The sequence below is a fragment of the Neocloeon triangulifer genome, unplaced genomic scaffold, assembly GCF_031216515.1.
Source record: "Neocloeon triangulifer isolate White Clay Creek 2 clone unplaced genomic scaffold, ASM3121651v1 ptg000004l, whole genome shotgun sequence".
Classification (NCBI taxonomy): domain Eukaryota; kingdom Metazoa; phylum Arthropoda; class Insecta; order Ephemeroptera; family Baetidae; genus Neocloeon; species Neocloeon triangulifer.
Window position 1 is genome coordinate 1038587 of NW_026775547.1, and position 24356 is coordinate 1062942.

At 35.1% G+C, this 24356-nt stretch overlaps 5 protein-coding genes across 7 annotated transcripts; all 5 read left to right on the top strand.

The window, feature by feature from the left end:
- Positions 1 to 562: 562 nt before the first annotated feature.
- Positions 563 to 4120, top strand: LOC132193487 (poly(ADP-ribose) glycohydrolase-like). Of its 2 annotated transcripts, none has more exons than XM_059614196.1 (11): positions 563 to 679; positions 744 to 909; positions 1476 to 1542; positions 1635 to 1733; positions 1795 to 2006; positions 2065 to 2159; positions 2222 to 2384; positions 2577 to 2952; positions 3008 to 3149; positions 3205 to 3329; positions 3487 to 4120. In XM_059614196.1, the coding sequence occupies exons 2-11, from the start codon at positions 830 to 832 to the stop codon at positions 3979 to 3981; spliced, it is 1854 nt and encodes a 617-aa protein (XP_059470179.1). In that variant the 5' UTR covers positions 563 to 679; positions 744 to 829; the 3' UTR covers positions 3982 to 4120. The 2 variants fall into 2 exon arrangements, with proteins under 2 accessions (XP_059470179.1, XP_059470180.1); XM_059614197.1 differs by having other exon boundaries at positions 3205 to 3312; positions 3487 to 4039.
- Positions 4121 to 4896: 776 nt separating this feature from the next.
- Positions 4897 to 8017, top strand: LOC132193490 (phenoloxidase-activating factor 3-like). Of its 2 annotated transcripts, XM_059614200.1 has the most exons (8): positions 4897 to 5001; positions 5055 to 5322; positions 5500 to 5663; positions 5991 to 6102; positions 6157 to 6341; positions 6397 to 6495; positions 6900 to 7311; positions 7367 to 8017. In XM_059614200.1, the coding sequence occupies exons 1-7, from the start codon at positions 4959 to 4961 to the stop codon at positions 7268 to 7270; spliced, it is 1242 nt and encodes a 413-aa protein (XP_059470183.1). In that variant the 5' UTR covers positions 4897 to 4958; the 3' UTR covers positions 7271 to 7311; positions 7367 to 8017. The 2 variants fall into 2 exon arrangements, with proteins under 2 accessions (XP_059470183.1, XP_059470182.1); XM_059614199.1 differs by having other exon boundaries at positions 6900 to 8017.
- A 1405-nt stretch (positions 8018 to 9422) lies between these two features.
- Positions 9423 to 13369, top strand: LOC132193491 (CLIP domain-containing serine protease B4-like). Its single transcript, XM_059614203.1, has 8 exons — positions 9423 to 9545; positions 10144 to 10432; positions 10779 to 10942; positions 11653 to 11749; positions 11896 to 12092; positions 12195 to 12296; positions 12354 to 12546; positions 12748 to 13369. Exons 1-8 carry the CDS (start codon positions 9488 to 9490, stop codon positions 12863 to 12865), a joined length of 1218 nt encoding a protein of 405 aa, XP_059470186.1. The 5' UTR covers positions 9423 to 9487; the 3' UTR covers positions 12866 to 13369.
- Positions 13370 to 14689: 1320 nt separating this feature from the next.
- Positions 14690 to 19557, top strand: LOC132193489 (melanization protease 1-like). Its single transcript, XM_059614198.1, has 8 exons — positions 14690 to 14998; positions 15062 to 15225; positions 16829 to 17138; positions 17493 to 17592; positions 17659 to 17855; positions 18526 to 18627; positions 18680 to 18840; positions 19285 to 19557. The coding sequence occupies exons 1-8, from the start codon at positions 14944 to 14946 to the stop codon at positions 19438 to 19440; spliced, it is 1245 nt and encodes a 414-aa protein (XP_059470181.1). The 5' UTR covers positions 14690 to 14943; the 3' UTR covers positions 19441 to 19557.
- A 162-nt stretch (positions 19558 to 19719) lies between these two features.
- Positions 19720 to 24213, top strand: LOC132193492 (annexin B9-like). The gene is made up of 6 exons (XM_059614204.1): positions 19720 to 19881; positions 21516 to 21692; positions 22346 to 22550; positions 23056 to 23382; positions 23786 to 23967; positions 24021 to 24213. The coding sequence occupies exons 1-6, from the start codon at positions 19753 to 19755 to the stop codon at positions 24069 to 24071; spliced, it is 1071 nt and encodes a 356-aa protein (XP_059470187.1). The 5' UTR covers positions 19720 to 19752; the 3' UTR covers positions 24072 to 24213.
- The last annotated feature ends 143 nt before the right edge of the window (positions 24214 to 24356 follow it).

Consider the following 24356-nt stretch of genomic DNA (forward strand, 5'->3'; position numbering starts at 1 on the left):
TAAATCTGGAAGAAAAAAACAATAGCATGGAAAATCTATGAACTCTTATATGACGAACGCTGACGAAGGATTTTAATGTTGATTATGTATAATCAACATATTAAGCGTCGAGAAGAAATTCAGATAATGCCAAATTATTATGAAAACTTTCTTTCAAATATATTTACTATTAATTGACAGATTAACTTGGATTTGAGCTTTTATCATGAGCATTAAAATTAACCAAATTAATTTTGGCCGAGTTAAAAAAAATGTAAAAGATCCGAGAATTTAAAACCGCATCATATTTCTTAGCTCTTACTGGATATTTATTTCTTTCTCATCGTAATAAGTTGGTGAAAAACCTGAAATTATTTCTTTCAAAAAGTTGTTTACTTAATCAATTAATAAATTTAATCAGCATGCTTTGTGACAATTTTATGCATTAAACTTACTTTTAAATTCATGCCTCAAAGTCCAGCCTTTATGTGGTGATGACTTCATAGTACATAATTATCAAGGCCCCTCCTTGGCTGATAACAAGAGAGAGCGAGACTCTTTAGACTTAGACTTTGCAGGTCTGAACTCGTTGCTGCAAAACCGTGCGGCGCAGAACAAACAATCCAGTCTTACTTTTGAAACAACGCAGTCATCTCACCACGTCGGGCGTCGTCGACATTCAAAACCTCCGAGTGAAAATGTGAGAATGTTTGTTGCGCGCATGAGCTTTGTAAATTTGTATATTTGTTTCCCTCGCATTCCAGAACGCAGACGAACAACCAACAATACTGTGGCGTCGTGGCGATTGTTGCGTTTTTCCCCTATTGTCGGCTGCTTTCTGCTGACCAACATGTCGGACTGGGCTGGTGGTTTCGGTGGTTTCGGCAATGGGAATAATCAAAATTACGGCAGGAATAATTATCACCCAAGGTATTAAGTCATTTAGAAACTCTGTGGAATTTCATATTTCATCCTCTTTTAAAATTGCATTGCGAATTCCTCGATTGTTTTTTTTTTTTACAAAATTCGCCAAAATCGAATTTTCTTCTTACCTATGTAATTCTGATAATTCCATGAAATTATCCAATTATTATGAAATTATGCAATTATTTGTTCATTCCTCAAAATTTAAAATCAATTTATATAAATACCAAATCGCTAAATCATTTCTTTGACGAAAATGCTATTAAATGTTTTTTTGATAGATTTTTTACTTATCCAATAGATTTTTTTTTTAATTTTCTCATTTATGTTTAAGGTCTCTTAATTAAGCATAAAATCTATTTTTAGTAGTACATATATGATAAGAATTAGAATACAATAGTTGCAATTTTATTTAAGCTTCAACCTTTTTTAATTATTTATTTGTAAAATTATTATGTAAAAATTAATAATAATTTTTCAGTCTTCCTTAAATAAAAGAACATGAATTTTTGTAATGATTTCTGATGGATTTTTGAAATTTTATTTATTAAATTACTTTGTACAACTTTCAGGCCTGCAAACTCATACAACTCTAGAACTGTTTATAACCAACAGAGATTTCCTCAAGTCCACGAAATTGTAAGTTAATATATCGCATTTACTTCTTATTTTATGTTCAAATTTAGTAAGTAAATTCTGGAAATTCTTATCATTATTTGATAACGTTTCAGCCGCACATCACAAATTCTTATGAGCTTGAAAACTACATCAGGCGTAATGAAAATGTGCCAAGCTGGGACATGAAACTGCTTCATGAAACGATTCGAGAGGTAATTTACTGTTTTTTTCTTTCATGAATATTAATTATTTAAACTGAATCTTAAATTTTAGGTGTCAAAAGACCACAACCTCAACTTTGAGTGGTTTTGTGCCAGTTTGATTCAACTGTCGAGGGAAGGAGATGCCCACGCATTGCAGAAACGTTTCAATTCAGGCACTTCGGATGTCCGTCTGACCAGACGAGAAGTGTCGATTTTGCTGGCAAACGCTTTCTTGAGCCGGCTGAATTTCCTCAATTACGAGTCGATGCTCAATCTCAATGGGTATTTTGAAGTTTTTATATATTTTGAATAATTCGAATGAATCTATGTTTTTCCCCAGGCTGTACAGCTCTCGAGCCAAGAATACCAGAGTCAAAAAAGAAAAGCTCAAGTGCCTGATTTACTATCTGATAACCGCCTTTGATGAGAATAAGAGTAATGTCAATTTTCTTACTTTTGCAGCATCAATTGGTTTTAATTTTGATCATCTTTTTAAGACGGACACGAAGTGATTACTTACAAAAAGGTTTCGCTTGGGTATGATTTTCCTCAAGCCGCCTGGAACAACAATACGCTTCTCAGTGAAGTCGGTATCGAGAGCACAGATCAGAGCATGGCCAACGCTCCTGACAACTATGCACAAGTGGATTTTGCAAATCGGTAAAGATCAAATATAAAAATTATTTCTTAAAAAAAGTATTTTGTATAAAATTAAATTATTTAATATAAAAGTCAATTTGTTTTGCAAAAAAAATCTAATGATTTTATTCAATTTTATTGAAATTTCATTAATAATATTGATTTTCTTTATAAAAAATATGAATGATTCTAACTTTGGACATTCTTTTACAGTAAGATTGGTGGAGGAGTCTTGAGCAATGGTTCATTGCAAGAGGAAATCAAGTTCATCACCTGCCCTGAGCTGTTGCCATCGAAACTGTTCATCCAGATGGATGACACAGAAGCAATCATCATCGAAGGCGCTCGCACACACATAGTGCACTCTGGCTACAGAGACGAGTTCACTTATGTAAAGGTGGCAGATTTGTCTCAACCGCGTCGCAGCTCGATCATCGCCATTGACGCGTTGGACTTTTCAAAGAAGTCTCCCTATGAACAATTCGATTCAACGAATGTGTTCAGGGAGCTGAAGAAAGCCTATGTGGGATTCAAGGGAACTTCCCGTCAGATTATCGCCACTGGCAACTGGGGCGGCGGCGCATTCAAAGTAACCCATATCAAGCCAAAATTTGAAATGTTAAATTATAATTTTATTTCGACAGGGGGACGCTGTTCTGAAATTCAAGATCCAGTGGCTCGCTGCGTCCTTGGCTGGGAAAAAACTGGTCTACTACCCTTACAAGAGCTACAACCTAGCCCAACAAATTACTTCTGAAAGGGACAAGTGGCTGGGGAAAACGATTGGTGAGAGATTTTTACTGCTGTCGGGAATATTAATTTTGAAATTTACCTAATGCAGGTGAGCTGTACGTTGACCTCATCCCAGAATCGAGGAGTCAGGCCCCTATGAAGCGAAGCTCGCCCGAAACTGGACACATCTCGGGTTTTTCGCCGTCACCTCCGAAACGTAATAAGGAGTCCTGGGTATAATTTTAGCACTATAGAAATTTGAGCTTCGAAAACATACGCTATGATGGAGCATGCAATCATAGCTGCATGATTAGGCTCAGGTTTAAATATATGCAAAATAGAATGGAATTTTTATTAAATCAAGTCTGATTCTTGAATTGATCTTTTTCAGACAAGCAATCACCAAAGTCATCACATCACATCAACCAGCCTGGATCCACAGCAGCCTTTCATACATCAGACGCCCGAGGACCAAATGATTTTCTCAGCTTTTCCGGCTTTTCAACATCAATTCCAGACACCCAATCGCTTGAACCAGAACATCCCGATTCTTGCCCCCTTCCAACCCCAGGCTACAACAACCGGCCAATTTCTCCCCAACCGATTCACCATCAACCACAATCCAGTATCAGGGACCCCATTCCAAAGACTGAAGAAACGTCTGTTCCAAATCTTCCGGCGTCCAGACACAATGGACCTCGTGAACAACAAAAACGAGGACGTCGAGATAATTCAGGTGGCACCTGGGACTGTTGCACAATCATGTGAGGAGCCAAGCCAGCCGAGGCCAAGCATGTTGCAAAAAATGATCCTCATGTATGGCCTATCCAAGATTCTAACTAAAAGCTTTAGGCGCCTACGAGGGCTCAAAATTTGGCGTCAGTAGCTTTTCTGAACTGCTATAAATAAATATTCCTGGCATTGCAAAATTTTAATTTGTCGATTAATATTTTTTATGTTGATTTGCTTCACATATTCATTATTAAATAAGTCTTTGAACTGTAATAATTCATCTGGGGGGGGGGGGGGGTGGTATTTACATTTTTGCACAGTGAATTCTAATAGATTTAATTTAATTTGAAAGTCAGCATAACTGCTAGTCTGTTGCGAATTTTTTTTTTTATATTTCATTTGGTTAAATGAAAATATGAATCCAATATGAATATTGGTATTGGTATTGTATCTGTTTAGATCCAAGCAACTGAAGCAACCATAAAGTACCTTTATAACACTGATTAGTGGCTTTCGATGAAGCTAATTTTGGACGGTTGAAAAAATAAATAATATCCCTGCCTACTTGTGTTATTATCTGATTGAATTAAAAATAAAATAATTATGTATCTGATTGGTTGTAAGAATGTTTAAGTACCTAATATGAATCAGGTGTTCATTAAACATGCAATGGAGAAATACATAAATAAAATCAAAATCTTCTCATAAACTTGAATTATTTTTTATCTTCAAATTAAGATTAACATGACTAAATCTGCGGTGGATATGAAATTTTAAAGCTTTTATTGTCATTGCCACTATCAGATTTTTAATTTTGATGGTTTAATTGGTGTTTCTTGAATGATTTACTATTCTAGATGAATTCAGATTATTTTTCTGTACTTTTTATATTTTATTACCCAACCCACTACCTGTCATTTTTGTACACTTGTGCTATAATTATGTCACAAGTGGCAGTTACTATATATTCTGATATATTCTAAGAAATTTGAATTTTATTAAAAATTAGCGCTTGATAAGAAATGATAAAAACGCCATTCTTGGAAAGGATTTCCTCTTCCCGTGGCTAAATGAATCACGGGCGTTGCTCCTTAAAACTCTTGACGTTTTCCCAAGGCTTCTCTCAAAAACATGAGGTGCATAATTGTTCTCCTGATAAGTCTGTTCCTGCATGGTGAGTTTTTATCTAATTTCGACTGTTACAATTTCAAATGTTTCAATATCAAGACTTCGGCGGTGACGCTTGCTCGAGTCGACGGAAGTCTAACAAATCATCGCGATTAATACAGCAAAATCTCCACAACACAGACCGTCCTGACTGCGACTGTGTGCCTCTACACACGTGTCCCTTGTTTGGCAAGGTGTTGCAGGGGCCGCGTCCGATCAGTAACTTCCAGTTATCCGCTCTCCGCAGGGCGACTTGCGACCCTCTCGGAGACCCCAAAAACCCAAACGTCAAGTGCTGCGGTAAATACGTGGACGAGATCGAAATCGGGTAAATTTTATCCAAGTTATCTTTTTTTAAATTAAATATTGATATCAATAATTTTCAAATTGTTAATTGAATAATTATTTCCTTTCCGCAGTTTTCAAAGCAATTTATTTTATTTAAAGAATTTTTGTTGCTATATTTCTAAAAAATTGTAATGTTTTTCTAATTAAAAAATTGCAGTGAAAATGGCATACTTGGCAACGTTCCCACTACGTTACCTCCTAGTATTGACTTTGAACAATTCTGTGGACAATGCGACCCATCTTTGGACCCAAGAATTATTGGAGGGACCGAAGCCATGCTTGGACAATTTCCTTGGATCGCAAGACTTGGCTACATAAATGGTATTGAATTGTGATAACAAAATTTCGCATAAAAAATTGCATACATGTGATATTTTATTATTATTCATTGTAAATTAGAATTGAAGAAGGCATTATAAGCCCCTGTACATTCACGGCTATGCAACTGGCACGACTTGCATGTGCCGTCAGTTGCATACTTCCTTCATTACACTATTAGTCATTAATAATATTATGGTTTTATACATTGTAAATTTCAAATTTTGAAACTCTTGAGTAGAAGTGGTATTTTCAGAGCTGCTGAAAATTTAGAAATAATTTATTACACACGTATTGTAATATGCATTTAATTTCTGAATATTATTGTAGGCCCTGCAGATTCAAAAGCGGATGAGTTCTTGTGCGGAGGATCGCTGATCAGTCACGAACACGTCGTCACTGCTGCCCATTGCATTAATCGAGATAAGCATCTCTCGCAATTGTAGGAGATACCATATTTTTTTGGTTTTCAAAAATTACGAATCATTCATTGTAGGCGATGGGTGGTGTTGGGAGAGGTGGACGAGCGCACCGACCCTGACTGCACCAAAAATGAGGGTTGCGCTCTTCCGGTGCAGACAATAAAAATTTCTTGGGCTGTCGTACACCCTCAATATAAGTCTAGTTCTTTCAAAAATGATATTGGCGTCATCAAGCTTGCAGAGCGGGTTAATTTCACAAGTAAGGAATCGGAGCAAAAATCAAAATAAATCCTCAATTATGTTAATCTTTTAAGGTTGGGTGCATCCAATTTGTTTGCCAAAGAAACAGGAAACAAATTTGACAAACGTCAGGGCTGTTGTTGCTGGCTGGGGGAAAATTGCACTGGATCCTGGTGAGTTAATAATCAAATTTTTTACACTATTTTTATCAGTAAAAAGATAATTTGAAAGTATATTAAGAAAAAAAATGGAAAAAATTTGACTTTCGTCATTAAATATTAAAATTAAAACACTTTTTCGAGCACAGTAAAACCTTTTTATTCTGTTGCTCAAATGTTAAAAAGAGAAGTTGATTTAATTTTGGAACTTTGAAAATCAAACAATGACTTTAAAATAAAAATTGTAGTCTTCCAATTTTTTAATTACTCTGAAACACTTAACTTTTCTCCTCCATTTTTTCTTGATTTATTTTTTTTACTCTTGAAAAATTAAACCTCAAAATTTCAAGTTTTCTTCCACCTTCATTATTCAATTCCTGTCTAACTAATTCCATTAATTCTTCATTTTTTCCCATCAGCTCCAATATCAACGTCGCCAAAGCTGCAGTTTTTGTGGAAGAAAGTGGTGACAGAGGAATATTGCACGCGGCAGTACAGGGGTGCTTTGAGTGCCCCGCTCACAGGTCAACTGTGCGCCGGTGGCACAAAGGGCGAAGATTCCTGCAAAGGTGACAGCGGCGGGCCCTTGGCACAGCCACAGACCAAAGAGCCTGGCGGCGACGGCTTTTACTCGCTCATCGGCGTCGTTTCGTTCGGCGCCAGAGAATGCGGCTCCGGCGGACTGCCAGGGGTGTACACCAAGGTCAGCGACTACGTTGACTGGATCGCTGCCGTGACCAGAGGAGAATGGAGTCCGGACGACACTTCGCGAAATGTTTATTGGGACTGAAATGCAGAAATATCACTTTGATATTAGTGATTTCTTAAAAAGTAGATATAGTGGAGTTTCGGTGGTTTAAATAATTGATAAAAAAAAATCTTTTAGGAAACAAAAAAAGCCAACTCTTCGTGCCAAGGGTGTAGAAATTTTGAGTCCGCAAATATGATGCACCATATTAGATTGAAGATTGAAGGCATGCAACAACAAAAATTATTTAAAAAAACAATAATACATTCATAAGCTTATTTAAAAGTTAAAATTAATCATTTGAAAATATTAAAAATACAGTAGTTGTTTTTATTATTTAAAGGTTAAGTTTTTTACTATCTAAGATCTTTTAATTTTTTTAAACATTTCAAAATTGAGGTTTTTCAAATTTTTTATTTCAACGTATTTTAAAATATTAAAATTGCCCGAGTTCAAAGTATACATCATGCGTCAATAGTTAAAAACGTGATGTTTTTTACTGCTTTTCCACTCTTGGGAATGATTGTAGGTGAGCATTTTGAGTGCAATAAAACGAAATCTCTGAATCTCAAAATCAGACCTATTTTAAAGCCATTGTTACGTGTCAAGTTTAGCTCCACAACCATTCCACCTCATTTAATTATTAAGAAATTTTCAAACGAAAAATCTCATCTCTTTAAATAAATTCTTATATCTGGAGGGTATAATTATAATTCTACTTGTTTTGATGTGCATGAATGTTGGAGTATAATTTTTGCAACTAAGTTTGTAGTTTTCAATAAAGATGTTCTCAAAAAATCTGACAATGATTTTTATTTTTTAATTTGAATAATACATTTTCCTTTCAAGAATTTTGATTCAAAATTAAAACTGAATAAACTAATAGAATCAGAATTTTGCAAAGCTTGAGGTTTTGATTAGACATTTTCTATTTCTTCTGCTGGGTTTTCTTATTTGAATTCCCCATAAAAATTAATTAAATTAACAATGACAAGAACAATCACTATTTCTTTGGAAATTCAGCGTTCTGAGCACAGAAGTGCAGGATCTTGATTTCAACCAAGGTGCAAACTGTTTATGAGTCACTTTTTATTCCTCGTATATAGGCGGACAACGACTGCCTCTGTTATTTATTACAAGTGTATATGTGAACGTGTGTATTTAACTTGTAAGCATGCGATAGCCAAGGATACAGGACGTCTGCGACCACTGCTTGTTTTCCTGCATGAATATGATAAAAAAAGATGTATTCAATTTCAGGATATCCTCACCGCAGGGATTTTCAACTCTGACAAATAAATGCACTCGAGATTTCTAACAACAAAAAATATTTTCGGCCGAGCTCATCTCCACTTTTTTGGCGCTAGAATTTTATTACTCATCCTTATATATAATTGCAACACGACTTTTCCTCAAAGAAATTTATCAAACAACAATTAAGCAAGAGCGTGATGATGACAAAAATCCGGTCCTCTCCAGTTTTTGCTCCTCATTTTGAACAAATTTAGTCGACGAGCATTAAAATAATTAAAATGATTGGCAGGTTTGTAGCAGGGGATTCCTGTTCCTTATTTCACGCAGAGATGAAAGAGTGAATGAGCCGCTGGACCTTTTTTTGCGGTCTTTTATTATATTGTTTTTTTTTTTTTTTTTTTTTTGCTGGAAGGTACCGCGCCGAGTATATTCTCGCAGGGGATTTCCGACGAGATGAGACCGAAAAGGTCGAATTACTTGTTATTATGATTTGTTGTGCAATGGCTTGAAAATTTCACACCGGCATCAAAATAAAGCCGGTAAGAAAGCAGTACAATTATTCAAGTCTGTGTAGACGTAAAAGGTTGCCAAGGAAAATTTTCTAACTTCCTTTTGGCTCAAAACGTTTCAAAAATATAAGGCCGCAAAAGAGGAAATTGATAATTCTCTACGTCAAAATAAGTTGCATCACTAAACTTTTTTTACCGCTAGATTTCTACAGCCGGATTATAATATGGGGAACCGAAATTTGATGCGTCAATTAATGCAAATGCGTCAGAGAACCAAATTCCGATTGCACAGATTGAAATGGGGATTAAATTATTTCATTCAAGTGGGAGGACGAGAGTGAAATTCCCGGCGACGAGCACCGAACCAAGGGCTGTTGGCTGAATGACCGCTATCGTTGCGTGACCGTGAATCTTTCGAATCGGGCGGGGGGTTCTCGGCGCTTTTATAGCGGTCGGGAGCGCCTGCTTGGACCAGAGTCAGTGTCACGGCGACGCCATGAACACCTCGCGAGTGATCTTAGTGATTGTTGCCTGCGCGGCCCTCACCTTGGCACGTAAGTCGATTTACTCAGAAGCAGGATGTGTTTTTAGTAGGGCATGGTTTGAATTTGACGAAAACCTATTTTTCTTTTAGGGAAGAGAAAGTGATTCGATTTTTTTTTATCGCTTTTACTTTGAAAAAATTCACATTCAATTGAACAACAGCAACAAAATTTTTTAAGAACCTGAACCCATTTGAATATTTGAGTCTGGATAATAATCAAAATCAAAAACTTCAGTAAAAATCAAACCACTTTATTTTACTTTTTCTAATTTTTGTTCTTTTTTCAAGTCCCCAATTTCAATTTTTTTTATGACATCAACCGCAAGTGTAATTAGCTTTCAATTTTCTTTTTATAAATGTAAGTAATAATATCTGGTGATTTCAATGACTGCAATTATTATTTGAAAAATAATTTTACTTTTTTATATTATTTTCAAATACAAAGTCTTGATTTATTCAATAAAATGAACTGTTATTCTGCATTGCATAAAATTTGAATATCAGATATGATAATATCAATTTTACTGATCCAGCAATTACTTGTTTAATTATTGTACCATTTTTACTTGTAAATTGAATAAAGTTTTCACAAAAAATTTTTCTTATAGAGCGTTTCCAAGACGAATTTAGCGAGTGCTTCACTCCCTTAGGAGAAGAGGGATTGTGCGTGTCCATTCGAAAATGTCCAAATCTGCTGACTCACTTGAGCAGATCGAAATACCCCGGCGGCCAACAATCAGCCATACTGTTGCGGGAATCTTTGTGCAGCTTCAGAGGTCAAGATCCGATCGTTTGTTGCTCGGGACGCATTTCAGGCACCAGGCCGACGCCGGGGCCAGAAAATAGACTGACCGTCTGGAAACCTAACAATGGGAGCGGCGGCAACGGCGGGAGGATGTGAGCATTAATTGTTAATTAAACATAACATAGATCGAAGACTCATCCATATCCATGAAGGAAAATTTCATTTGACAAAATTTATGCTAAACATGCCAATTATTTTTAAAAATGCGCTTCATGTTTGTTTAATCTTCATCTGAGGTTGAAATTTAAACAATATAAAATTTTCTTTAAACGAAAATGAATTCAATTGAAAAATATTGGAATTGTCCTGAAACACACATTTTTCAACATTTATTTTACACTTAATTTTCGATATATATATTTCTTTCAAATTTATTTATTTTTATTTATATACTTAATGTTATATTTATTATACTTAATGTTTTCAATTTTCAAACAGAATTCCCTTCTCTCCTGCGCCAAAAACTGGTCATTTTGCTCACAAAAATGCTAAATTACTGCCCGTAAATTGCGGCGACTCTTATATCCACATAAGAATCGTCGGTGGAAAGCAAACGGACATGGGCGAACACCCTTGGCTCGCCGCCATTGAGTATCGGACAAGTGAGTTTCACTTTCATTCAAGAATAAATTCCATAGTGAATAATCATCAAATCTATTAATGAGATGATTAAGCAAAATAAATTATTATTTTCAAATCTCTGATCTTATTATGTAATAATATTAAATAGGCATAAATTTTCAACCTGTCCCATCTGCAGAATGCTGCAGAAGTGACTTATTATTTTCATTGTTATTTTGAATTTAACATATTTGAAAATTGAAAATAATCTATTTTGCATCATCATCTTATTAATAGATTTGATGAATATTTTTACAAAGGAATTTATTTTAAATTATATAGCATTCTACCTTAAAAATTTTAAAAATTTCAATTATTATTGATAAAATTATTATTTTCAGTTAACCTTATTTTGATAATTTTAATATAAGTGAACCAAAATATTAACCTATTTTTTTTACAATTTTTAAAAAACATTTTTGCTTAAAAATCTGATTTTTACGTCATTGAATACCCATTTGATCTTTTTCTCTTTGATTTAAATTATGGGTTCCTTAATTAGTTAAAATTTTATTAATTTATTATTAAAAATTTTTAAGTATAAATTTAAAGTTTGTTTTAAGGGATTTAATACGAAATGCTAAACGCAGTGGCGTTTGCTTGTTTTACTAAACTGCGGTCTTTAAAAAAATCTCTTTCTCGCCGCGAAAACCGCAGCGTCCTAACATAATTTGTTTATTTTACATTAAAGGGCGTGGAGTTGAAGTCCTGTGTGGCGGGGCCCTAATCAACGATCGTTACGTCCTCACCGCCGCCCACTGTATCCGAGTTCCCCCTGGAAATACACTGTGAGTAATAATGAATAAAAAAAATTTTTCAATTTTTACTTCATCTTAATCATTTTTTTTCTCAATGTTTATTTGTCCAAAAACTTCCTTTTCTCGCACACGTTATTCCCTTTTGAAATTTAAAAAATGCATATCTTTTTTAATAGACTTGCTCTACGACTTGGAGAGCACAACCTGATGACTGAGAGGGATTGCTACCGAGACACGGCCGGGCGCGAAAAGTGCGCCGATGATCCAATTAAAGTGGGCATTGAAAGCGTTAAAGTGCACGAAAAGTACGACCCGAGTGCCCGGCACAACGACATTGCGCTCATTAGACTGAGTAGAAAAGTTTCAGCCACAAGTAAGAATTTAAATTGATTTTATAATTTTTGAAATTTTTACTGCCTTTTTAATGCTATCTATGAACTGTTTACTATAGAAATTAATTAACTCTTATTTGCAGCGTATGTGAAGCCTGTCTGCCTTCCCCTATCAGAAACCCTGTCCAGGTCATTGTTCACGGGAACCAAAAATGAAGTGGCCGGTTGGGGACGAACTGAAAACTGTATGTTTTAAAAATAAAACTAAATCTGTTGAAATTTTAATCATTATTAATTTAAAGCGCCTTCGAGTGACGTCAAACTGAAGGTGGAACTTTCGGTCATTGATAACCAGAGATGCGCCAAACTTTACAGAGACCCGCACCCAAATGTGCAACTGGACTCGACCCAGATGTGTGCCGGCGGCGAACAGGGCAAGGACTCTTGCGGTGGAGACAGCGGCGGACCCCTGGTTGTCCTCAGAAACGATACATGGCAAGAAAAAATTTGCTCATCTCCTAAAAAATATTATTGTTGTTTATTTATCCAAATTGTTGCATCACATTTTTCACATACAATAATTGTTGAAAACTTTGAAAATTGATTTTATTTTACTTTTTGAGTCACTTTTCCTTACGTTTATCATGAAATCCACCTCAAGTTATTAACTTTCAACTTTTTTGTTTTCTTAATTAGGTTTGTGACGGGAGTTGTGTCTTACGGACCCTCGAACTGCGGAACACAAGACCTGCCGGGCATTTATACGCGAGTCACTTCGTACATACCCTGGATTCTTGATAATCTTGCGCCGTAAACAAATTTTCCTCAAATGCCATACATCCTGTGTGTAAATATTTATGTGCGAAAGAGAATGACAGAGTAATTTAATGAATGGCTTTTACCAAACTGCGATATCACAAATAAATTTTATTATATATACTTTGTTTACTTTTAAGTGTTTGTTTTGAATTTCCCAATCCTCGGACGGCCGAAGGCGAAATCGGCCATTGCAATTCATAATTTTCTTTTCGATCGTAGTCATCGCAGAGGAATAACAATCCTGTTATTCTGATGCGTTCAGTAATAATAAACAATTTTTTTTTTTGCGCAAAGATCCCGGTGTGTGCCAATAATTGCAAATGACGTCTCAAGAAGAACATCATTAAAGACAATTTATCAATTGTGAAGCATAAAATGATTTTTTCTTACTTGCGTTTCTATTAGTGTAAATTGATTGGAATAAAAGGAATAAAAATAGATGATGAGTAACGCTCAAACAATTACGCAATTTTATTAACTTGACTTCCTTCACACGCACGCGGGAATTCCTGCCAAGGGCACGTTCCCTTTTCGCACGCCGCTAAATTTGTATGTAAAATTATCATCTTTTCTCTCAATTATATTAACTTGTATAATTTTGAATGTATATAAATGATGTATCCCGTTATGGGCAGCAATTGCCTTTGTGATAGATCAATAAACACAATTTGCAACTAAATCGATCCTTGCACTTGTTCGTGAACTTGACACTGATTCCCAGCGATAATTAATTATTACTGGCCGCGAACGCCATTTCCTCGTTTGATTCTGTGAAATACCAGTTTCATCTTCTCTCACTTTTATAACTGCTGAATATACACGCCTATAATGGATTTTCTTATTAACATAAATGACTTGCCGTCCTGTTAAGTGAGATCGCACGTACTGGCACGTACTTGAGAAAAGTGACATAATTACAATATGGTAAATATCAGGTAAATATGCTGATAAAAGCAGATAGATAGTATATTAATATAAAACTATGTAAAAGAAAAACAGAAATATATTGGTTTTTAATTTAAAACAAATTATAGAATTCTTTAGCTAAAAACCTTTTAAAGTTAGTTAATGTTATAATTTTCTGTTTTTTTTATTGTATTAAAATATATATATATATATATATATATATATAATTATTTTTATTTTAATAATTGAACAGACTATTACTTAAAAAATTTAATTTCATTATAATTTTGTGTTGATTGTTAAAAATTATTTGCAACTATATATACTGGTACGTGCTATGGAATTGCATCGTAAATGAGTTCAATAATATTTCTGGAGTTAATTTTAAACGCAAATTTCCTAAATTTCTTTTTTTGTTAGGTTTCATCATTTTAAAGTAAATTTAATCTAAATTAACTGAATTTTGGCTTAAATAAATTACATGCATAAATTGCACCAAATTGCACTATTCGGCAATGAATTAATCGGAAGAAATTATCAAATTTGCATTAAAAATTAAACGTACGTACCAGTCTTCATTTTATATTTTATTAACTATAAACTAAACGATTTGATCTCTTCTCTTATGAATATATTTTCTTTCTGTAAAAATTGCACTTTTTGTAAGACTTGAATGTTGAAAAGGAAATTAATTAATTAATTTTTTTCGTCTATCAACCACAATACGTTGATAAGAACAAAATATCAATGCATAAAATGGAAATCATCACTGCATAATAACCATAATATTATCGTTGTACCCTGAATTTCAAAAGCACCGCAGCAATAGATCAATTAAGCACCACTTGGCGCCTCGTTTGTGATCGGTGACCCCTGACCGGGTTGCATAAGCGGCACCAGACACGCATTAGCTTGAATAAGCTTCGGGCGGCACCAAGCAAACGAAGAGCCCATCGAAAGGTGGCGTCTCAAGAAGGGCCGACCTCCGACATTTAATTACGGCGTGACGTCACGGCGCACGGTGAGAAAGTGGTGGCGCGACCTTGGTGGCCGCCGTCGCCGCGAGTCTGCCAACCGACGACTCAGTTGGTTGTTTTGCTTCTTCGGCGTTCGTTCTCCAATTCCTTGCGATCCGCGGTCTCGAAGAAGAGGAAAAAAAGGAGCGCGATGCTCGTGATTTGGGCGCTGCTTTCGTCGGCGCTCGTCGGCCTCGGCCACGCCCGTGAGTAAAAAAACTACTTTCGCCGAAGAACTAAATAATTTTTGCCGACCTTTCGACCTGCAGAGACCGCGTGTTCCAACACCCTGAGCGGCGCGCCCGGCCGCTGCATCAACATTTACAACTGCACGTCGGTGGTGCTGGTGCTGCGCGAGCAGCGACCCCTCTCGCAGGAAACCGTCCAGCGCCTCCAGGCGTCCCAGTGCGGCTTCGAGGGCACCACCCCAAAGGTCACCTTGCCCCCCTATTTTCGGTCCGCGTTTTCCTTGTTGCTCGGCAGGACCGGTATTTCTATTAAATATTGCTTTTATCTTTTCTCCGGCGCTCTCTGGTGATTAGGAAAGTTGTTAATGTGCAGACTCATTAGTTTAATGCCCTGGTTCCGAGCTCCACTCTGAGGATCAAATCCAGTTTATAATGCGAGGCGGGCTCTTGTTATTGTGCTTCAGATATAGCGAATCATTGACCGTGCGCGGCCTATGACGCAAAAAACTGCTTTAATCTTCTAGAATGATTAAAATAGAATATAGAAAGTGGCAAATAATAAGCTCCATAAGTTCAAATGATCTTACTATATCAAAATCGAAAAGAAATTAGGTTATGAATCAAAGTTTTTACTTATTATTTTCAAAGAAAAAATATAGCTGAATAAGAGAGCAAATTAAAGTTCAGTAAAAATACATTATATTAATAAACAGTGCTAATTGCAAAATCAAAATAATAATTCCCTTAGTTGACAAAATTTTGAGTCAAGTTTTGGGACAAATTTAAATTATATATTAAAGTATAGAAATTTAACTATAAACCTGTTTGTTTTGTAAAGTTTTCAATTCTATTTTACTGCTGGTTTATTTTACTGCTTCTTATTTTTTGACATTCTAAACGACGTCTTACGACAACAGCATTGCTTCTAAATCATACCTCTTTTGAGATAAGCCATAAAAGCTAATTAAAATTTCTTGCTGCGTAATGGTGACCTTCAGTAAAATATTGTATTTTGTTGACAAGAAATACTCTCAAACAAAAAAGGGCGCCAAAACATTTCACGAAGCAATCGAAGCATTAAGCTTTAATGAGTTCCTTCATTGTTAACTACAAAAATTAACCTTGCCCGTGGGAAAAAACGCCGTATGTCATTAGGAAGCTTTCTTACGACAAGAAGCGCGCAAAATTTTATTTTCAGATACAATAAAAATATATCCGTCTTTTTATATTTTAATTATTTATTTCGTTAAATTCCGTCAAGTGGATTTTACAGAAAGATTTTAAAATTTTGAAAATTATCCAAGTATTTAACGTTGCAACTTTTATTAAATTATTTACTTGAATCGGCTTGGCTTAGAAAAGGAATAATTTATAAACAAATTTAAATTTTGAAATTAACAAAAAAAAAATCAAGATTTCACAACAAATCTACTTAAAATCATCTGAAATAATAGCTTGGCTCTCTTGTAAAAATGGTTTTAAGGAAATATTTTATTCAAAAATAGCCAATAGAAGAAGAAAAAATTTTATATCATTTCCATTTGAGTGTTGTTTTAATTGATTAAAAGTAAAATTTGAGATATAATTAGATTTTTTGAACTAGTAAAAACATTAAATCGTATGTGAATCTTGATGAAAAGATTCAATGAAATGTGTATCGTTATAAATTAATAAATAAATTTTGAATTTGGGGCAATTATGAACAATTAAAACACTTTCTCTGACAGTGTGATTAATTGGAAAGTAAAATACCGGTATATGCAAAAATGATGGACGCAGAGTTTCCAATCTCGTTAATTTTTTATGACATACAAAGGATAACGAACCTGTTGCGAATTTCACTTGCAGATCTGCTGCGCTGACCACGTGTCCCTGCCACCAACACCACCAACAGGGCCGCCAGCGACGCCAGCGACAGGTCGGCCCGGAGGCGGCAAACCACCCGGCGGGGTCAACGGTCCGGGCCCGTCCACCTCGAGACCAAACCCTGCGGCAATAACTGGGGTGCTGCAAAGGGTCGCTGTGGGCCCCAGGCACCCTAAACTCAATCTCTTGCCAACGGATTCGTGCGGCGTCACGACCTTTGACAAAATCGTCAATGGCAAGGAGGCTGACCAGAACCAAATTCCCTGGATTGCAAGAATTGGATATGAGACAAGTATAATTATTTATTATGTATAAAAAAAGAGTTTAATTTATAATATTGCATGTACAGTTTTATTATTAATTAAAACTTTGCAATTTTTTTCCTTTCAAATTTATTTTATATATTTACATTTAATTGATTAAAAATTAATTAATTTGTGTTTGGGTAAATTTTTACTTTTAGTTATAAAATTATTATTATAATTATAAAATATGTTTAAGAATTTATCTTCAGTAAACTGTTCACTATAAAAAATTAAATTTCTTCACATCTCGCAAGAGTTAAATGTTGATATATTGCGCTGAAATAATTTAAAATTAACATATACTTCAAATTTTTATTGAAAACTGTGAATTATTTTTGCAGGATTTGGTGAAAGCTACCGCTGCGGTGGTTCAGTGATAAGCAAACGATATGTTTTGACCGCAGCCCACTGCGTGACCAAACTTCCGAACGGACTCAAATTGTAACGCACGCAAAACCAACTTAAATAAAAATAAAATTAAATATCCATTCATGTGAAATCTCATAGGAAATCCGTCTTATTGGGCGAGTTGGACGCGAATTCTGAGATTGACTGCGTGAAGTCCTTTGGCCAGGACGTCTGCAGTGCGCCTCCGCAGTCCTTTGGCATCGAGCAGGCCATTCCACACCCTCAGTACAATCCGACCACCATCCACAACGACATTGCCCTCCTCAGGCTGAACAGGGATGCCGATTTTTCAGTCGGTAAGAAAAAACAAAAAAGTAGCCACAAAAGTTGCCATTTTTCGTGATAATAAAAAAATAAATTAAATCTCCTGGGGTCATCGACCTAAATGATCAATATCAACTGCGGACCAGAGCGTTGCCCGATGATGTTTTATTTTAGCCACGATCGAGGTCAATGTTTATGGCCTCTGTCGTTTCATTGTAACTAATCTTCATTGATAGACTGGTTAAAAAGTCGTTTTTTATTGCTCTAAACAGGCTCCAAAGTACAAAGTAAATCCTTACAAATTGTCTTTTCAGATTCAAATAATTTTGTGTGAACAAAAAAAAAAACAGATTTCTCCACACACACAAAAAAAGGCTTTTGGTTTGGACATTTTTTTACATATTTTGAGCATCGCTTGAGCTTTTTAAACTTTTTGTTAGGATTTTTCTTTGCTTTTTGATTTAAAATAACAATGACATCTTAAATTTTATGGCAAAAATATAATAAAAATATTTTCAATTTTATTTTGCTTCTGTAGAATTTTAAAATAATTTATATGTGAAATTATTTTTTTTATAAATTTTTCCCAAATGATTACCTTTTAAATTAAAATTTGAGCCTGAATAGCCACTTTTATTGATGGGATTGAAATAATTATCTTCCAGTCTTTTACCATGTTTTTTTTTATGTTTGGAATTTCAGATTCCGTCAGGCCCATCTGCTTGCCAATAGCAGCCATTCAGTTCAAGAATCTGGATACGGTAAAGGCTTTCACCGTGGCTGGATGGGGAACTACTGAAAATGGTCACTGTTTAAAAACATAAAAAAGTAATTTTTTTTATAATAACATTTACAGGTTCCTCTAGTCAGAAGCTGCTCTTTGCGTATGTGCCGCCGGTGAACAACCAGAAGTGCAAAGAGACGCATTCAAAGCAGGCGCAAATCATTGAATCACAAATTTGCGCTGGCGGGAGCAACCAAGACTCGTGTGACGGCGACAGTGGAGGACCACTTATGGTAATTCATTTATTTCAATCTTTCAGACGTGCAAATTTATTCAGTGTTTTCAGCAAAATAAGTTAATATTTAAGTAGCTTCTGTTTTTGTCATTAATTTGATTTCTTTTTATGGGCAATTTTTCTTTGATTAAAAAAGCGTATGTACCTGGCCTAAAGAAAGCATAAATTACAAAAAGCAATATTTATTTAGAATAATTTGCGACACAAAATACTAGATTGACCAAATTTTGAAAATTTTTTCATTTAGCATTTAAATATTTAACATATATAAAATATTCAAATTTTGCTAATTTTATGATAATTATGAAATCACACTGAAATATACAAAATAGAGTAAAAATCAAAATCTATAGAGTTGAAATGGAAATGATATTAATTTATTAAATATCCTAATTTAATTCAGCTATGAATTTTTAAATCGGACATTTAACCAATTTTTCAGGTTGACGATGTGGTTCATGGTGATTCTTCACCGAGAAGTGTGTTGGTTGGCGTTGTGTCATTCGGCCCTGTTCGATGCGGCACCAAAGATCAGCCCGGCGTCTACACTCGCGTCGGCTACTACGTGGCCTGGATCCTCGAAAACATGAGACCGTGAACAAACAAACAAATCGTTGTTTTGCTAATAAATTATACAAACAAACTTATTATATTATAAAAGTTGTATTTCTCATGAGGGAAAATAAAAGAATTATACAAATTAATTTTATTACAAACAAAACTCTTTCGTTTGTTTTGACGCATTCGTCGTTTATAAATATTTACAGTGCCGAAGTGTGGTGTGGGTTCGCGTCTCGCTCCAACAGTTGATGGCAATAATTCAGAATAAAAGCGCGTCTCGCGTCCCCTCTCGAGCCGGGGCGCCTATAAGAACGGCCGGCAAACTCATCTCGACTCTCAGTAGCTCGAGATGGCTCGTCTTTTGCTCTTGGTCTTGGGCCTGGCCCTTTCGGTTTCCGCCCAATACGGCGTCCCGAAGCCCCATCAGGCACCTGGAGGCACCGCACCACCTGCACAGGCTGGCGCCGAACAGTGGCTGGTAATATCATATTTAATTTATTACTAGTTGCATTAAAAAATATGTTAGTTTTTTTATTTTTTTATTTATTTTTAATTCTTATAAATATTTTCATTAATTTGTTTTTGTTTTTATGTTTAAATATTTCGCAATAATTGAATATTTTTTATTATAAACTTCATTGTATGAAATTGTTATAAAAATGGATTAGAAATAAAAATATAAAAAATAATAAAAACTATTTTAAAATCATTATAAATGCAAAGATCCTTTATAAAATTTGGATTTCTTTGTACAATTGCAACTATTCAAAAAATAAAAAAAGGACTAATTCATTATTTGATACATCAACAAAATTTAATTTGATAAGCCTGTTAAATTTTTGACAGGAAACCAAAATAAATTTCATTACGATTATTTGTGATTTGACATTAAACTATAAAAAAAATTGAAAATGGAAATTAATGAAAATAATTTATGTTATAAATGATTCATGAGCTTTTTTTTAAATGTGTATTTTTACTTGCAATTTTCTATCCATTTTATCCGTCGTGAACTTCCCTAAAAATTGTAGAGGATTAATTAATTTGTTTTTGTTGTTTCAAGAATGGCGTGTAAAAATTTTAATCCAAAATTCTTTTCAATTTTTCAAGAAATAACTTAATTTTGAAGTACACATGCTATTTAAATAGCTCAATCGTTTTTTGCTTAAAATATAATTGGCCTCGTGACAATTTAGAGGCGTCAAATCTACATGATTTCTCTTTGAAACCGATGAAAACTAGTCTCAGCGAAAAACTAGTCATTCAGATGTCATGCTTGAACTCGCCGTACAAGGTTTGCTATAAACGAACATGACACCTTTCTTAAACACACTGATCGCAAGCGGTCGTAATCGATCTTCAACGCTAAATCCACCGCACTTGTTTTTATTTAATACAATGATATTTTTCACTCTTAATTAGTTGCCTTGAAAACAAATAGCTTCAATTTACAGACCTTGAATGAAAAGTTTCCATTCGACGAACAATAAAATATTGCCGTAAAAATGCAAACCGGCATTATTTGAAGAGAGACGCGTGCGTAATTGCTCAAATTGTTTTACTCGAACTGGTTTTTTTACGTCCGGCCAAAATTTAAATCGTCATAAATTAACTTGCCCTTCAAAAGCACTTGGCCAAAATTGGCTTTCCTCTCCTTTGAGCAAATATTACTTTGCACTCGTCAAACATACTTTGAAGAATATAAAATTGCCGCCAATTAGCAGAAACCGAAAGTATATTTTAAATAGGCAAGTCCGCCTGGCAACAGCAGTTAAATAAAAAAAAAAATCACGCGCGTTTGAGAGAGAAGATTTTGGCAGAAGCGGCACTACTTGAACGACCCTGGCTCTCGGCATAATAAATCTCTCGGCAAGTAAACCAAAGACGATATTTGTCTATGCAAATCGCAAGGCCGCGTGCGATCTCAAGAGGTGTGGGAATATTGAGGAGTCGCTGCTGTTGCTACCCGGAAAGGTCACGCGGTGAAATCACTTTCGATGATAATTGCATAATAAAAGAAGCAAGGGGCCATCGGCCTGCTGTGTGTCGCGCACAAGTGTGTCGCCTTTGATTGACCCTTGCGTGACCCGCACGTTTGTTGCTCAATTTCAGCTCAAGCCCACTGTGTTCCCCGCCTCGCGCTTCGACGCCCGCGCCGACGCCGACCTGCTGCACGAGGCCTTCAAGGGCCCCCTGGCCAACGAGTCCGTCATCACGTCCATCCTGCCCCACAGAAGTCTTGCCCAGAGACTCGTCATCGCCGACAAGTACAAGAAGTACCACGGCAAGGTACAAAAAATAATTATAATAAATAAATAAAGTTAGTTGAAATATTTAAATATTAAATCTTATTATAAACTTCAGTAAAAATTGAAATATAATTTAATATTAAAGGACCCTCTGAATAAAAAATATTTTGTTTCTGCATATCAATGCAGTTGACAGTTGTTGTATGTGATTAAAACATTCAAAGCCTTTTAACTATTCACCGTCTCCCAAAATTGAACCTCGGAGACTCTAAGGAGTTTCAAAATTAATGTCCAGTAGCACAATAAAATTCCTATTTCAATCGAATTTTATTAATAGTGACTACATTTTTTGAAGGTTTATTTTTTACATTAATAATGCCTGAAAAAGGTTCTGACTGTTGAATTATGAACATCTAGTTTGCAAGAAGCTTATAAATCTGTTTTTTTTTATCAACGTTGATCTACAGATATAATCAAATTTTTTGATTTTATTCTATAGTTTGTATTGAATTTATAAAAATATTATAATTATATAAATAAATTAATAATAATTAATAACATTAATAAAAATATTGTAATTTTGAAAATTTTAATTGGTTTTAAAATTAATTTAAATGTTAATTATTAAAAAAAATATATACAGAATCGAGTTTTTATTGAAAAGTGCTAAAATTTGATTTGTAAAATTCAAAGGAACTGAGGGAAGAACTGAAGGATGAGCTCACCGGCCACATGGAGGAGGTCAGCAAGGGCATGGTCACCCCTCTGCCCATCCAGTACAGCAAATTCCTCAAGGACGCCATGGAGGGCCCTGGAACCAGCGAGGGTGAACTCACCGAGATTCTGTGCGGCAGCGACAACGCCATGATCAAGGACATCGTCCAGTCGTACACCGAAAGTATGTAAAATAAAAATTATTATTTAAATTTATTATGGAAAAGACTTAATCGCCAATAAAAAGCCCCTGAACGAACACTGGTTATGCAACCTGCTCGACTTGAGTGAAAAGCGTGTTGCTTAAAATGTCGTTTTACCCTCTCTACAACAATTTATAACTATTTTGGCCAGCAGCGAAAAAGTGGTCTTTTAATAGTTTAAATGTTTTAATCTGCTGAAATAACATAAAGTAAGAAATAGGAAAAAACTTCTAAAATTCTCTGATAAAATTTTTTAGTAAACCTTTCGCAAACACTAAAAATATAAGAACAATAATTAAAATTCTAATAAACACTTTAAAAAAATCGCTACTTTATCAGAAATAATTTTAATGCGAAATAAAAAACAGCAGGGATATTAAATCTTTTCATTCTGTATAGAAAATACTATTAGCAGCTATTTTGAAAAAAATTTACTCAAATGTTTCTAAAAACAACTAAAAACTTAAAAATTTCTTAACTAAACAGGATACGGAAAGCGTCTGCAGGCTGATTTGGAGAGCGAGACTTCCGGATCTTTGGAGCGTCTGCTCGTTCTGTTGATCCAGGCCAACAGGGACGAGTCGTACCTCGTCAACAACCAGAAGGTCAGCGACGACGTCGTCGCTCTTTACAACGGCGGCAAGATCAACTGGCACGACGACTCCACCAGGCTGAACCAGGTGCTCGCCCTGCGCAGCTTTGCCCACATCCGTCGCGTGTTCCTCGAGTTGTCCCGCAAGACCGGCAAGGACATCAAGGATATCGTCGAGGATCAGTTCTCGAGCGGCACTGAAGACGGCTACGTCGCCTGTGGTAAAATACAAATTAATTTCCTTCCATTTTTATTAAAAGAAAAATTCGTGCTTTATAAAAATAGTATGTTCTGTAATTTGGAGTCTAGAAATTATTTTTTATGAATAGAAAATTTGTTGAATATTCTTATTTTCAGTAATTAAAGGTCTTCTTGATAAATTATTCTGATCCTTGAATTTAAAAGAATGCAAAATTTCGAGAAATAAATCAAAATTGAGGTAAAAAATTCGCTCTCATGACGAATGAATTATATGATTATAGTCAAATGTGCAAATTTTCCCTCGAAAAGCACACAATTATTACTGGAGATGCCCTTCAAAACCGTTTTCAAAACTTTTTATCTCTATTAAATTTCAGAAATTGCCATTAAAATTCAAACTTGTAAAAAAATTACTGTTTGCAGTGAGAGTGCTCCAGGACCCCCAGAAGTACTTTGCCAAGGTGCTGAACAAGGCCATGGAGGGCCTGGGCACCAGCGACAAGACCCTGATCCGCGTGGCTCTGACCAGGTCGGAAATCGACCTCGGAAACATCAAGGAGGCCTACCAGCAGAAGTACCAACGCTCTGTCATTAAGGACATTCAGGTAATTAAATCCTAAATTGAGTCGATTAAATTTTAATACAAAAAAAAATTTAGGAGGAAACTTCTGGCAGCTACAGAAACATGTTGACCGCCATCTTCGAGTAAATTTTTTTTTCAAGTATGCTGTAAACTAAGTAAGAGAAGAGAAAAAATGGAAGAAAAACACGTCTGATTTTGTAAAACCATGGAAATATGATATTCCAACATTTCATATATCAAATTTAATAAAGAGTATTCACAACCTGAATTTTTACTTTTTGAATTAAAATATTTTTATAAACATAAATTTCTGAAGCGCAAAAATTGAGTTGACAGGCAGATTTTTCAAAAGCTTCATTTTTCCTGTCATCAAACACGCCAACGTCCACATCAGAGGCACATTTATTGGGG

Excerpts from the sequence above, each read along its gene's own strand:
- LOC132193487 (XM_059614196.1), top strand. The coding sequence starts at position 830 with ATGTCGGACTGGGCTGGTGGTTTCGGTGGTTTCGGCAATGGGAATAAT. Across the intron at positions 2,953-3,007 it reads GGGGCGGCGGCGCATTCAAA|GGGGACGCTGTTCTGAAATT; the intron begins GTAACCCATATC and ends TTATTTCGACAG. Across the intron at positions 3,330-3,486 it reads AACGTAATAAGGAGTCCTGG|ACAAGCAATCACCAAAGTCA; the intron begins GTATAATTTTAG and ends GATCTTTTTCAG.
- LOC132193490 (XM_059614199.1), top strand. The coding sequence starts at position 4,959 with ATGAGGTGCATAATTGTTCTCCTGATAAGTCTGTTCCTGCATG. Across the intron at positions 5,323-5,499 it reads GTGGACGAGATCGAAATCGG|TGAAAATGGCATACTTGGCA; the intron begins GTAAATTTTATC and ends AAAAAATTGCAG. Across the intron at positions 5,664-5,990 it reads AAGACTTGGCTACATAAATG|GCCCTGCAGATTCAAAAGCG; the intron begins GTATTGAATTGT and ends ATATTATTGTAG.
- LOC132193491 (XM_059614203.1), top strand. The coding sequence starts at position 9,488 with ATGAACACCTCGCGAGTGATCTTAGTGATTGTTGCCTGCGCGGCCCTC. Across the intron at positions 10,433-10,778 it reads GGCGGCAACGGCGGGAGGAT|AATTCCCTTCTCTCCTGCGC; the intron begins GTGAGCATTAAT and ends ATTTTCAAACAG. Across the intron at positions 10,943-11,652 it reads CGCCATTGAGTATCGGACAA|GGCGTGGAGTTGAAGTCCTG; the intron begins GTGAGTTTCACT and ends TTTACATTAAAG.
- LOC132193489 (XM_059614198.1), top strand. The coding sequence starts at position 14,944 with ATGCTCGTGATTTGGGCGCTGCTTTCGTCGGCGCTCGTCGGCCTCGGC. Across the intron at positions 17,139-17,492 it reads AAGAATTGGATATGAGACAA|GATTTGGTGAAAGCTACCGC; the intron begins GTATAATTATTT and ends TTATTTTTGCAG. Across the intron at positions 17,856-18,525 it reads GGATGCCGATTTTTCAGTCG|ATTCCGTCAGGCCCATCTGC; the intron begins GTAAGAAAAAAC and ends TTGGAATTTCAG.
- LOC132193492 (XM_059614204.1), top strand. The coding sequence starts at position 19,753 with ATGGCTCGTCTTTTGCTCTTGGTCTTGGGCCTGGCCCTTTCGGTTTCC. Across the intron at positions 21,693-22,345 it reads ACAAGAAGTACCACGGCAAG|GAACTGAGGGAAGAACTGAA; the intron begins GTACAAAAAATA and ends TAAAATTCAAAG. Across the intron at positions 23,968-24,020 it reads CTGTCATTAAGGACATTCAG|GAGGAAACTTCTGGCAGCTA; the intron begins GTAATTAAATCC and ends AAAAAAATTTAG.